This window comes from Acomys russatus, chromosome 26 (genome assembly GCF_903995435.1).
Source record: "Acomys russatus chromosome 26, mAcoRus1.1, whole genome shotgun sequence".
Classification (NCBI taxonomy): domain Eukaryota; kingdom Metazoa; phylum Chordata; class Mammalia; order Rodentia; family Muridae; genus Acomys; species Acomys russatus.
In genome coordinates this window covers 17,473,821-17,488,730 of record NC_067162.1, presented here as the reverse complement: position 1 = coordinate 17,488,730, position 14,910 = coordinate 17,473,821, and the positions used below count along the sequence as shown (strand labels likewise).

Sequence of the window (14,910 nt, the reverse complement as noted above, 5' to 3'; positions counted from 1 at the left end):
TAGGTTCACAGAGACAAACCTACATCCTGTGTCTCCGGAGCCCAGACTGAAGCCTGGGCCAGGAGAGAGATGCCTGATGTTGGGTAGACTTGGTACTTCAGGCCAGAGTTCGTTGGGGTGAATTTGCTGGCATGTGTGCAGCAAATCAGATGCTCACTTCACTCCCCGCCCCCTGCTCAGGTCTGAACGTCTCAGCACAAGGGAGAGGTGACAGAAGAACTAAGCAGTCCTTCCTACTCTCTTCCTGCTGTCTTTTTTCTGTGCTCTACCTAGATGCTGGAATCTCTGCTCTAGATTATGTACTTGCTATGAAAGCACTCTTGTGCATAGATAATTGATCAATGGCATTCCAAGGGGAGCTTGGTGCTGGAAACTCCTATTCTACCATATTGCTTGAAAGTAATATATTATTAAAGAATATTCAGTATTGAGGACAAGACAGCACTGGGAACTAAATGAGATACAAACATTGGAGTAATACATATTTACTTGCTAAAAATAATAATTAAAAACACTATAAAATGTAGAAAAATGAAAGGAGAATTTAAATAAATTTGTTATAAATTTTATTACTAGTTTACATATTCCTTTAGTTTGTAAATTCTCTACGATGAGTATGCCTCATATGTTATTAATTTCCCAATAGCACTATTCTCTGAAATTCAGATACACCATGTTATGAAGATACAAATGGAAATGTTCAATGGAGAGGTAGTCATTAACCTAAATAAAAGGCATGGTAAAGCCTGTCCAGCGAAGGCTAAGTTCTGCAAATGTAAAAGACTGAGAACGTTTTTGTAAAAAACGCTGGCCTAGATGAATAGCCCAGTACTGGAGTACTCGCCTAGCGTCACTGCGAGGCCCTGGGTTCCATGCCGAGCCATACAAACAAGGCAAACAAGACAGGAGCAGGGGAGCTCACCTCTGTCCTCTTGTTGTAAATTAACTTGTGGAATGTTTACTTTGCTGTTGTGTTTTAAGGAAAATAGTCTTGAGGTTAACAATCCATTTCTGCTATCTAAACTTGCACAGAGATCTTCAGGTCCGCTTTCTCTTCTTCTCCCTTTCCTCCTCCAAGCTGCAAGCCCTCCCAAGGCAGTGAGGCCAGAGGGGAGTGGAGAAACTGAAGGGTAGGAGGAGGCCAAATTTGGGCTGATAGAAGAAAGCTTAAGGATGTTGGGGTTTTTTGCCTTGTTTAGAGAGAGCCATCACTCCTGCCTACTACTCAAGTAACAGGTGAGGCGAGAACCTCCCAAATCCAGCTAATGACTGCCACAGAAGCAGCCCCAGACACTGCTAACTCTGTGCCTTCCACACGTTCTGACCTTCTAACATCCAATTTTTAAACAGCAGTTGAGGAATATGTAAACTGGTAATAAGTATTTATAACAAGTTAATTTAAATTCATCTCGCATTTTTCTTCCATTTTTTTTTTTTAAGAAAGTGAACATACTATTGCAATTTTAAAACTATCTTAGTTACTAATGTTGGAGGTTGGTCTGGTGTATTTGGATTCTAATTATTGCTTGCTGTCTCTGTGCCCCACCTGTACCTTGCCTAAAAGCCTACCCTGTTTGACCAATAAAAGGCCATTACACCTGGGCAGGGAAAATGGGATAGGTATGGCTAAGGCTCCAGGGCTTGGAGAAACAGAGAAAATCTTGGGAGGAAGAGAGACCAGAGGAGAAGAAGGCTGGGCCATGGGTTAGGTGGAGGAAAAGTGTGGGTGGAGACTTGGCTCAGATGATGATAATTAGCAAGTATTTGGGATTATGGATCGGCAGTAGCTTGATAGAAATTAGTAGAAGCAGATGGCATGGGATTGGGACAGGTATGGAATACCTGCCCCACTACAGGAAGTAGTTCAGGGGATTAATATCTGCCCTGTCCCAGGTTAACTAAGGCTATTTTAAAATATAACAGGTGTCTATGTTTTCATTGATTGCTAGCAGGTTAGAAAATACCACTGTAATAACAATTATAGGTCTGATAATAAGCATTAGTAAGCCATATTGACAAAATAACCACAGCATATCAATGCTTTCATATCCTCAATAACCGTACAAATTAATCTTTTACATTTAAGCAAGATGATATAATAGTTTTAAGATGTCCTGTAGAAAAATCAGAAATCTAAAAAGTTAGAGTAGATAGATAATCTCTCTAAATATGTACTAAGTTCCTGTTTGAACAAGCCTCTAAATCCTTACATATAGAACACACAGACATAAGCACACACACACATAGAATTCCCTAGTCAGGAATAGTTAAAGATTCACTAGCATCAAGAATTTACACACACACACACACACACACACACACACACACACACACACACACACACCTCAAAAAGTGGCCCTCTAGAAGAAAAGCTAACACTTCTGGACCAAACGCTACAGCTCAGTTATTTATGCTCACTCAGTATGAGGGCAAGCATGCCTGGTACTGGAAACCTAGCCAACTACGCAGGCTAGTGAGGTCATGGATCTTGGAGGAGAACATATAATTGTTACTTGACTAAGTCAGCACAATCCCTAACTACAATCTAAATGCGTATACACACAGGTAAGGGTAGCTCCTGGTCCTCATCAAGGAAACTTCTCCTAGTGACAGTCAGAGACCATCACAGTAAACCACAACCAACAGTCAATAAGCAGAGAACAAGTGACAGTGTGAAGCCAGCCTCAGCAGTGCCACTGCTGCACCTAAAACTGGGAACATCTCAGAACATACCTTACAGAAAGACTGTAAGAGCTAGACCAAGACATAACCTGTAAGAATCTCCTAGAGGTGTCAATGAAACTCTACCCATGAAATCTCATCAACATGGCCGCCTACACAAGAACGAGACAGGGGCAGTGTTAGACACGCCAACTTGAAAGGGGGAAGTCCCATGGAGCCCCAACTCCTTCCCATATTTAATAATTGCTTATTAAGCATTTACCGTGCCCAACTTACTGTCAAGTCTTTTAGAGTAGATAGGGCTAAAACAGCCCTCACCTTGGGAACCAAAAACACAGTCATCTTTAGAACAGTCTAGGGAAGAGAAACCCAAGGCCATGATTACATAATTCGTAGAGAGACTAGGAACAGCTTTGCTTTGCATTTATATACATAATCCCTCATCGCCTTGAGGAAAAAAATAACCAGAGTTACGTGTCTCTAAAGCTCATTTCTGTTTAAAATCTTTACTGAGCTCAAACTCATACCACATATAAGTCTCCCATTTAAAAATTACAATCAAAAGCTGGGTGGTGGTGGTGCACACCTTCAGTCCCAGCACTTGGGAAGACAGAGGCAGGTGGATCTCAGTGAGTTTGAGGCTAGCCTGGTCTACAGAATGAACTCCAGGCCAGCCAACGCTACTCTGAGAAACCCTGTCTCAAAAAAACAAAACAAAAAACCCAAACCAAAACAAACAAAACAAAAAGAAAAATGGTTAAAACTGATGTGTTTTAACACATCCATATGTTAATATGATAATCACAAACTACTTTTAGAGTATTTTTCCTTTCAAAAGGAGCCGCAAGGCCTGGGGAGATGGCTCAGTAGACAAGAACACTTTGAACAAGTTATGAGGATTTGAATTTAAATCTCACGTGAGTGCAGAAGTCATGTGAAAAGTCTGCTGTGGCAATGTATGGCAGTAACCCCAGCCCTGGGGGAGCGGTGAAGATGAGAGGGTGGTAGGGACCTGCTAGCCACCAGCCTGGCTCCAAGAGAATAAGACAGAGGGATAGAGGAGGACACTGGACATCCTCCTCTGGCTGCCATGCATGGGCGCATGCGCACGCGCGCGCGCGCACACACACACACACACACACACACACACACACATACACGCTACAGATACGTACATATCCCACACACATACATTCTTTAAGAAGGGAACCCTATACACATCAGCAGTCAATCCTCATCAATATTCCTCTGGGCGGGGGAGTCACAGCAAAACAACTTTCCTGATGATCTTGTAATAGGGAGTAAACACAAGAGTATCATTTGCAGTTCTGAGGATCAAAGTCAAGACCTCATGCATGCAAGGCGACCGCTCCATTGCTGAGCCACGCCTCCTGACCTTAGCGCAGCAAACCAAAGCTTCAAGCACAGTGCCCAGCCCTCACTGGACACCCATCACATGCACATGAGCTACATTTCAAGACATAAGTGATACAGCAATGAACCTGGGTGTGATCTGAAAGTGTCAGGGAGAAGAAAATCCTTCCAGAAACAAAGAGCGCGCTTGGCTTTCTGTCCATAAGGCACAGCTCTCCTCCAAGTTCTACTGGATACCAAGAAACAGGAAGCCAGTCACAAAGCACAAGTGGGAAAATGTCAGCCTCTGGCCAGATGTGTGAGAGTGAAAGTTTCAGGAGCTCCCCTCACCCGGGCATGAGACCCATCAGCGACCGCACGTTCTGCCACTACTAAGAAGACAAGAACACCACCGCACGCCCCTATTAGACAAGCAGCTGCAACTGTCCTGTCATGTTTCTACCTTTCAGAGTGAAAACAAACATGACAGGTGCTCATTTGGCTGTTCAAGCCCTTCCCACTGAAATGGCGATTCCTCAAGCTTACCGGCTGCAGCCTCGAGTTATAATTTATTACTGTTTCCCTTATTCCCTTGCCTCGGCAGAAAACAGAACATAGCACCTACATCTCAAGGCTCGTGAGAGGTAATAAAGTATAATTATTTTGAATTTATGATTAAGCCATAAATTACATGTATTTTTTACTTCAGCTGGTCACTTAGAGGCTGGGGGAGGAAGGGAATGGGGTCAGCCGTGCATGACAAAAGCCTTTTGCTTTGAATAAAATGTCTAAATCTAAGCGGGGCTGAGGAACACCTGAAGGATTTACAAAGATACTCCAGTCTCCTAGTCAAGTCCCGAGGGAGCCTCCAGTCAAGCTAAGTTAAATCCTAGCGACCTCTGGTATCCCTGCCCAGAGAGTGACAGCCTGCAAGGAGAGTGCCCATGTTAGCTCAAAAAAACAGAAGCAGGCGTCACACTTCAGGTTACACCGCATCAAATGTTCACAGCGCTCTGGCCTTGCTGCCGCTAAACCACAGGTATTTCATAGGCGGGGAGATAAATCTAAAGAAATGACCAGGCTCCGTATGGAAAGGCAGCCTCAAACAAAGTAACGCTGGTTAGCAGGGCTCCAGCCAGCCAGGGGCAGGTGCTACCTCATGTCACCCTGCAGAGCCAATTGGTGAGATTTACCACTCTTGTAGTTACCCTGCAAAGCTATGGAGATAGATGTGTGAAGCCATGAGCTGCAAAGCCCACAGAACACAGGGCCCGAGGCAGGCAGAGGCCCACATGCAGCACTCCCCTTTCCCTGCCTTGCCTCCTTGTTGTCCAGCATGCCACGGCCCCATCCTTCTCTGCATTAAGTCCCTGTACTAAGTGTGGCCTGCAAAGCACAGGTCCACACACCTACGCCAACTCCTAACAAATATAGGGAGAAGCAGCACCTAGGGAAGGCTCTCGTTTTACACTGAGGGCCAAGACTCAAAGATGCCCTGATGCTGTGGGGCCACGGAAGCTGCTCGGCAGGCAGGAAGCCCTACAGCCTTGCCTTGCTCTCCCCTATCCCGTGGTGAGTGAAGGTTAGACCCAACAAAGCCAGGCATCTCCATTGCTACTGCCTTGTTTGACTTCAGCCACAAAGTTCATTTTTGCGTTTGACAGGCAAGGTTTGAAGTGGCTGGTTACAATACTAACAGCAGACAATTCAAAGTGAGATTCAGCTCAACAAAGACATTAAAAAAAAAAAAAAAAAAGACCAGAGAGACCGTGCAGGAACAGTGACATTTAAGACATCATGATGATACATCAAGGGGACCAGCAGAGGTCTGTCCAATGTTTACTCACCTTTGTCCCCAAACACCCCACCTCCACACCCAGCTCCTGGTTAATGAACAGAATTTAGCTGCTGTCCCTTGGACTGTATAATCTGTTCCATGAAAAGTAAAGCCAGTTTGTCTCCAAGCACTCCTAAGTCCCTAACTCCCTGGCTACAAGCAGTCTATGGAAAACAGCTGTGGCCAAGTAAATCATGCGACCCTGAGAAACAGCAAAGTGAATGGTGGGGTGGGTTTTCCACCCCCTCTGCTAAGTGTGTTTTGAAGTCCTGGTTGGAAAATTAGTGAGAACTGTAAATCTGTTTGCAAATCTGGTCTTGTCTAACTCTGAGATTAGGGCAAAGATTCCAATTTAAAAGTAAAACCGTGACAACCCCATGAAGTGTGTCCTCAGGCACTGCCAACAGGGCTTTTGCGCACGCCCACGGCAGTGGATTTATTACAGGCACCCGACACGTTCGCCATCAGACACCCCTGGAGTATTCACTTGAGACAGTGGGGTTCGGCCTGGACTTCCTCTACAGACCAATATATTATTATAAATTGAGCTAAACTGTTTCCTTTTTGTAAGTGCTGTGAAGTTCAGGCTTCAGTTACCAGCATAGGGCCCAGAGCCCTCAACGGCCTCTGGATTTGTATTTTTAAAAAGCTAATGTCAAAAGGCAAAGCTACACGACAGTTGCTTTTATAATTTTTTTAATCATGAGTTTTTAAAATAGGAGCTTATTGTAGTTTATAAGAGAAGCACTCAAAATTCATTTTAAAGGTCAAGTATGATGTCCTCATAAAAATACACCCTAGATGCAGACTTTGGGGTGCACTCACTCTGCCTGAAACAGGATGGTGGAAACCAATAATGCCACCTACGTCTGAAGGTAGCACTAGATTTTTATATCCTGAATATCAACTTCTAAAAAAAGCATGGATTTCTTGAGTTTATCACGTACCGCACTTAGAGACTCAGTGAATGTTTGAACATGTACTTTCCTTGTAATGATTATATCAAAAGGAAAATGTAATCGTTTAATTGTTTTAATAATGTAGTTCATTAAATGCTTTCATTACTAATCCAATTATTAAATTAAAAAGAAAAAATCTTTAAAACTGAAAACAAAGCTAAACAGAACGCTGTCATCTTTTCTTCTTTTGCAGAGCCATGATGCTTAATAGAGAAAAATGGGGTGAAAGCCCAAATCAGGAACTAAGTGCTGGAATAGGGTGAGGAGGGGACATTGGGGTCCCTGGGGGGAAGAAAGGCCTGGTGTGGGAACGCTGAAACCTGAGCAGACGCACGTGTCAGGTTCTAACTCCTGCCTCTTACTAGCTATGGAACTGCGGCTAAGTCTACCAGTCTAGCTAAACGTCCTCTCTCACGATAGCTTTGCCTCTCACGGTTACAAGCAAATTAACAGAGTGGTTGGCTTGCCATTAATTCCTGGTAGATGTGCTTGCTGTTAATATCACTGCTATTCCAGATATTCATGTGCTGGGTAGGAATATACTAATCACATATGAAACTTGTTTTTATATCCTTTCCTTTTATAGTCTACAGAGTTTCTTTTCTCTAGAATGAACACGTGCTACTTTTTTTTTTCTTTTTAAATCATGCATGTGTGTCTGCGTGTGGATATATTCGTGGGAGCGCAGGTACCAAGAGAGACTGGAAGAGGGTACCAGATGCCCTGGAGGTGGAGTTACAGGCAGTCCTAACCAACCCAACATGGGCACTGGGTACTGAACTCCTGTTCTCTGCACAAGGAGTACATATCCTTTCCCGCTGAGCTGTCTCTCCTGCCTCCACACTTTGCTTTTTAATCAGAAGACGTCATAGAGAAAGGTATTAAATGCACAAAGACAGCTGTAAAAGATGGCTTTTACAATGCCACTCTACTGGCTTCATGTACAGATTAAATAGGACGCTACTTGAAAAAGCCCCGTTCTGGCTCTCATGGCCTCCACGTATGCAAATTATTAATAGAAAGTACCAGCAAAGTATCACAAGAGAAACCTTTTGTTTGGATGCAAGCCAAATATCCAAAGTTTTGGAGACCACAAAACTTGAGTTATAATCTTTTTAGACAAATGGCATTCAGTGACAGGGAATGGAGATGTCAGAATAAAAAGTTGGATCCTGAAACCAGAAAGGGGAATGACGGGAAGAAACAGCCTGAGCACTGCCAGCATTGCAGAGGTTTCAGTGCCCTGAGATCCAGCTGACAGGACCACAACTGAAGTGGGAAAAGCACTGTGTGTGGAGCCTGTGGCCCAGGTGTTCTGGTCTCTGTTCTGCCGCATATGAATGGAGCAACTGACAGATCTGCACCTCTGACATCTCCCGCCAAAGGCTGCTTATAGACTCTGAGGTTGCTTATGCGAAACAGGTTTGTATACTGGAAAGCAAGCTGCAAAAGGATGTAGAACCAAGTCATGTGGCTCCTTCCAGTCCAATGGCAAAACCAAGCAAAAAGCCTCAGACTGGCCTACTGTAGCACTAACACTCCCTCAATGCTAATGATGTTAGGGTGTCTGTCGGCCGGTGTGTCTGCCCCACCCTCACTTTCTCTAATGTGAATAATTTCTATCTCAGCAAGGAGATCTCCTATTAGTACCCACTACTCTAATCAAATGATGAAAATCTATGTCTGACATTAGGAGTAATAATAAGATTCTTGTTTTCTTTCCTTCTTATTGCTATACATTTTTTATTGGCATATATTCACTGTAAGAATAATTTGAATAGTACTCATATAAACTGTTAGTCTCTTGTTAAAACAAAGAACAAGACTCAGACTCTTAAGATCTCCAAGCAAAGAAAAGTAGTGTGAACTTAACACTTTTGGTTTCTCTGCGTTTATATTTATAAGACACTTGGACTTGGACTAGTTGATACTGGTTTTCCATGTAAAATAGTGAAAATAAAATCACCTTCAAAATTAAGTTTTTTTCAGTGGTGGAAAAAAAAAGTAAGTTTTAAAGAAAATAGCACATAAAATATAGAGTTAGCAAGTGACTATGGCAAGACCGTGAACACCAACAGAAGGTGGACTGCAGTCTGGGAAACACTGATGTTCTCTTTCGTACAGTGACATCCAGGAGGCAAGGAGCAAGACCTGCTGTTCTGCAATGTCTCCTGGAAGCCCGCTTCGTACCTGCAGGACAGAAACTCTGCAGACACCAAGCTTTACAGAAAAAAATCCTCACCAAAAGCCGATCACGAGCCCCAGTTCTTCCTAGCTAGAAAGCCAACAGGCCACTAGATCTCTGTAAGCACACAGGAAGGAGACAAACCTGAGACACCTGGCAGGCACAGCCAAGGAGAGAACAACCTGTGAGGACCTGTGTGTGTTCATGTGTACACATGTGTACATGTTCCTGTGAAGGTGTGCCTGTGTGCTCCAGTGTGTGTGTGTGTGTGTGTGTGTGTGTGTGTGTGTTTAAGCTGGAGGTTAACCATGATAAGATTTCCTTCAGTGTTCACTTTGTATTTTGAGACACAGTCTCTTCCTAGCTTAAGCAGGTTGATCGGCAAGCCCCAGGGAGCCCCGTCTCCTCTCTGGTCCTCGGATTACCAGGGCACAGCAGCACACCTGGCTTGTTCCTGTGGGTTCTTTCTGTGGATCCCACCCAGGTCCTCATGCTTACATGGCAGGCCACTCCCTGGCCCCTCAGAAGGTTCAGGAGAAAAGACAATCGAAGCATACATTTGTAGATTTTGCAGTGGAAAACAAGTTGGAGAAAAACTTGCACACAAAACTCCAAAACAAAACAGGAAAATTTCAAGCACCCCAAACTCCACAGAGTCATTTACTGTAAGCCCATAAATACAACTTCCCAAGGAGTTAAAACAGGAGTAAAGGAAAGCTACTGCAGCCACGCCATCTGATCCTGAGAGGAAACAGTCTTGCTGCTCTTGCAGAGAATCTGAGTTCAGTTCCCAGCACCCACAAGCAGGCTCACAACTGTCGGTAACTCCAGTTCCTGGCAATCCAACCCTTTTTTCTGGCCTCCATGGGTACCAGACATGCATGTGGTACACAAACATACATGCAAGCAGGCCATTCACACACACAAAAATAAATAAATAAAAACAAAAAAGTAATGAGTTACATGTTCCCGGGGGGGGGGGGGGGGGAATCATTGTGAATACAAAGTATTCAAAAGCTTATTTCAAAAGACAGACTCCACACCTGCCCCCACGATGTAAGCTCAGACAAGTAAAAGAGGGGCAACCCCGAGTCTCTCTACATTACCCAGCATGAAATAGCAGTCTCCCTGGTGAAGAGGAATTGCCAAGCCCGGTGCCTCGATGTCCCACGAGATCTTAAAACCAACATGCCAAGTGTCGGGATCTCTGCCCTCGAAGCTGGACTCGTCCTCGCTTTCATCCTCAGAGCCTGTTGGGAGAGGGGAAGTGATCAGCAAAGACAAAGTCTACATCCCTGAGCTCTCAGCTAGCACCTTAGAGATTACTGTCATCTTAATAAAATATGGCTGTTGTGTAAAGAACGTCCTTTTGTGTCATAGTTTTTAAAAAGACATTTAAGAATATTCTTACCATAGATTTATCTTTCACACAAAAACTTAAATAGTGAGGGAAAAAAACAGATTCAGAGAGGAATAAAAGATTATTTTGCTCAGTACCAAGCAAATAAACTAGAAAAGCTCAATTAAGGGGATTTTAAAAGATATTAATTGCCACAGTAATCCAGAAAAAGTGAGAGCTAAAGAAGCCATAGAAGGTGGAGAGGAAACTACAAAAACATCCTCTCTCAAGGAAACACAGGGCCAAAGAATTAAAAACAACAACAACAAAACACAACCTCCCTGCTGTATACATTTAGAGAACAGGCCATCGTAGTGGGCTGTCCCTTCTGCTGACAAAGATGTTCCAGATACATCTATTAAAATAATACATATCAAAACAAAAAGGAGACACATTTGCACACAAACCAATCTCACATCTAACACCAATGTTAGCTCTCTAACTAATAAGAACATGGATGCTAGGCCCAGCATAGCATTAGAGGAACACTCTGGGACCTTTAGGAATATGAGGGCATCTCTACAAAGTAGCTCACATCCAAAAGCTTAAGATGTAAAACTCATCATATTTGGAGAGACAGAGACAGAGAGAGAGAGAGAGAGAGAGAGAGAGAGAGAGAGAGAGAGAGAGAGAGAGAGAGAGAGAGAGAGAGAGATATCACTGAATGAAATCATTATTCTTCCATAAAATATAAATATAATGGGATTAGGAGCTAGTTTCTCAACACAGTATAACACATGCTTGCCACAGTCTCAAAGCCAACAAGAGAACTATGCCTAAATCTAAGAATTAAAGAAGGTGTGGTGTTTAAAGAGAATGGCACCATGGGCTCCTGTATTTGGATGCTTGATCCCCAGCTGGTGGAACTGTTTGAGAAGGACTATGAAGAGTGAGCTTGCTGGAGTGTCACTGGGGCTGGCTCTCTCTCTCTCTCTCTCTCTCTCTCTCTCTCTCTCTCTCTCTCTCTCTCTCTCTCCCTCCCTCCCTCCCCCCCCTCATGTTTGTGGGTGTAAGCTCTCAGCTACTTCTCCAGCACCATGCCTACTGCCTGCTGCCATGCCCCCCACCATGATGAACTGTGAGCCCCAAATTGAATGCTGTCTCTTATAAGTTGCCTTGGCCATAGCGTCACTTTGCACACATAGAAAAATAAGTAATGTAGAAGCTTAGCAACACAAGCATCTATCATCAGTCTGACGGGAACCATCAACCCAATGGTATCTAATTAGAGCACCCCCTAAGCTTGGAGATTGGCTGACAAAGCTCCTACTTTACAAGCACAGAACTAACTCACATCAAAACGCCCAGTGTGGTGAGGCATGCTTGTGATGCCAATGCTAGGGAAGTGAAGACACATGGCCCTTATGGCTTGATGGCTAACGAGTCTACCAGTCTAGTCTAACAGGCGAGCTCTAGGCCAATAAGAGAGCCCATCTCAATGGAAGTGAGCAATCTTCCTAAGGAGGATACCCAAGGTTGGACTACATCCTCCTAATGCAAACACACACACACACACACACACACACAGACACACACACACACAGACACACACACACACACACACACACACACACATACACACATTCTCTCTCTCTCACTCATTCACACACACATACACACTGCAATAAAACATAAGGAAAATATCAGTTCTGCCTTAATTTACTCATAAATTTGAAGTAGTCAAAATGAAGATGATCAAAATTTACATTTAGGTGAGTAATACAGCCTTTTTTTTCCTCATGGGGACACATTCCAAAGATCCCAACAAACGTGGGAAGCCTAGAAATTATGTTTTTCACATATATACATATCTACAAAGTTTATTTTACTAATTAGTCACAATCAGAGATTAATAGTAGTAACAACATAGACCAAATTACAATAATATGGGCTAATAAAAGCTGCCAGGTGGTGTTGACACAAACCTTTAATCCCAGCACTCAGGAAGTAGAGGCAGGTGGATCTGTGAATTCGAGGCCAGCCTGGTCTATAGAGTGAGTTCCAGGACAGCCAGAGACACATATAGAAACTCGGTCTCAAAAACAAACAAGGAAACACACCAAGAGCAATCTGATTTCACTTCCTGTTTCTATGGCCATCTCTGTATCCCAAATACTTTACTGGACTTTACCTTTTCACTGAATGCCTTCCTCTTTGGCACTACAAACCACCAGCATTAAACACTTGCGATTTGGGGCTGCTATCAGAAATAGTAATGCTTAGCTGAACATTGACACTGCAGGATAGCCACAGCAGACCTGATAACTGCAAGTTACCAAAAGACTGCAGCTTTAGTGTATACAGCTCAGAGATACTGGAATGGAGGTGACTCATCCTGTGCAGGGCACAGTAAGGAGGACAGCAAATTTCACCTGCTCAGAAGGAAATATGCAGTGTCAAAGTTACTAATGGTTTATTTCTAACTTTCCATTTAATAGTTTCAAACACTAGCTCACCACAGATAGACAAAACACCAGACCCTCACACTGCAGATGAGGGGAGACTGTAAGGGAACACACGAGGAAGTCTAAACAACCAAGAAGAGCCACGGGACATCTGTCTTACTCCAACAGTCCTTACACATCAGCAGTTAGTTCAATGGGCAACTGCTAGGAAGCAGAGCATTAAAAGGAAATCAGCCAGGGATGCAAGTAATCCCCAGACACACATAAAGAGAAATGCAGAGACACAAGAGGGAAAAAATTTTTCAACCCATTCATAGAAAAGAAGGCACATTAAACTTACAACTATTTACCACCTATCAGATCAGAAGACACTGTTTTGTTTATGTCTTTACTTTCAAAGACGCAGTGTTGGTAAGAGTGTGGCAACCTAGCACAGCCATACCCTTTGTGGAGAACAATCTGGCAACACATATTAAAGCTGTGAATGCAGAAGCTTTCAATCCTTGAAAGAATTCTACTTTTGGGTATGTACACTACAGCTCCTACTTGCAAAGGGTGACAGTGACTACTGAGCAGGCATTGTAGCTTGTAGTGCTGTTTGCTAACTTTAAAGCTGAAAGACCAGAATACCTTCAACATCCTCTAGCAGGCTAAGACAACATAATACCACACAATAAATACCAATGCTTTGATGTAATAATAACATAGGACTACCTCATACATTTTCAAGAGAAAAAACAAAACAATGAAGTGGCTAGAATTTGTATGAAGATGCAGTGACTGTGATAGTTCTGGAAAAAAAAATTCCAGATCCATTTTTTCTGGGTCCAGAGTGGAAGAGAAACACAAAGAAGCTGAAGGTGTAACTCTCACATTCACTAAGTCTTTCAGGGATGGCTGAAAACGTCTCAAGTTCATTTAGGAAATATTTGTTGAGCACTTGCTATATCCTTAGGATTGTGCCAGGCATGTAGGGTGTCTCTGACCGAAATAATGAGCCCAGCCTGGATAGAGGGTCCCTTCTACTGGGGCCTTTAGATCAGCACTGCTAACTGGTAAGAGAGCATCTCAAATTTAAATGCCATCACACTTTAACCCACTGGGCTGTGTACTCCAGAAAAGGTCTGCATCTGCCTTTAGAGCTCTGGCAACCAGGAGACATGGGTGGAAACTTGCACTGAGCTGCTTTTGGTTCCCACAACTCAGTCTATTAGTATCAGTATTCCTACTCCTCCATCTTTTGGCCTCCACGGGCTCCTGCATGCAACACATACGATGCGCAGCAACTCTCACAGGTAAATGCACATATACATAAATGATATGGTGGTTTGGTTTTGGTTTTGGTTTTTCAAGGCAGGGTTTCTCTGTGTAGTCTTGGATGTCCTGGACTCACTTTGTAGACCAGGATGGCCTGGAACTCACAGCGATCCGCCTGCCTCTACTTCCCGAGTGTTGGGATTAAAAGGCGTGCGCCACCACACCTGGCAACATGGTTTTAAAATAAAATTTAAAGAGCAAATAGGAGTGTAATACTGCTGCTAAAGTAGAATAAACACTTAAAAGGTTTGGAGACGCTTCAACAAGGGCTATAAAAATCAAAACAGAACACCTAGAGAAAAGGGGACTTGAAAGTATTAATGATTGGACTGGCAGGGATACTGGAGGGATTACTGAAGGCAAAATGATGCAAAGTTGGGTACCATAAGATGGACAGCAGAGCACACATCACTAGCTCCCACCCAACAATCCCAAAGTGCCCAGATCCCAGACACGGCATGCCCATATAGAGTCCGTGCATTCTGAACATCTTCCTCTACAGCGACCATATATAAGAGTTCAAACCAGAGAAAGTGGGATGGGGCAGAATAAAGTAGGGAGGGACAGAGGAGAAGGAATTCCTTTATGACTATCAATTCACATCACATCTACCAAGTATAAGGAAAAGAAGAGAGCAAAAGCCAAGTTCTTGCTATCTACAGAGAAGAATGCTAGCAAATGGCCTTTAATGCCACATCTAACTCTCTTCAGTCCTCGGGGTCTGAAGCTGAAGACGGAACATTGTCGCCTTAGCAGACTCTAAGCCTTTATCT

General features: G+C 43.4%; 1 protein-coding gene across 1 annotated transcript in view; it reads right to left on the bottom strand.

Annotated features, from left to right (window-relative positions):
• Fto (FTO alpha-ketoglutarate dependent dioxygenase) overlaps positions 1-14,910 on the bottom strand; it is a 353,593-nt gene that overhangs the window by 220,785 nt on the left and 117,898 nt on the right. Inside the window, exon 4 of the mRNA XM_051168530.1 lies at positions 10,123-10,266. Coding sequence (XP_051024487.1) covers positions 10,123-10,266 — 144 coding nt within the window. The remainder of the gene's footprint in view (positions 1-10,122; positions 10,267-14,910) is intronic.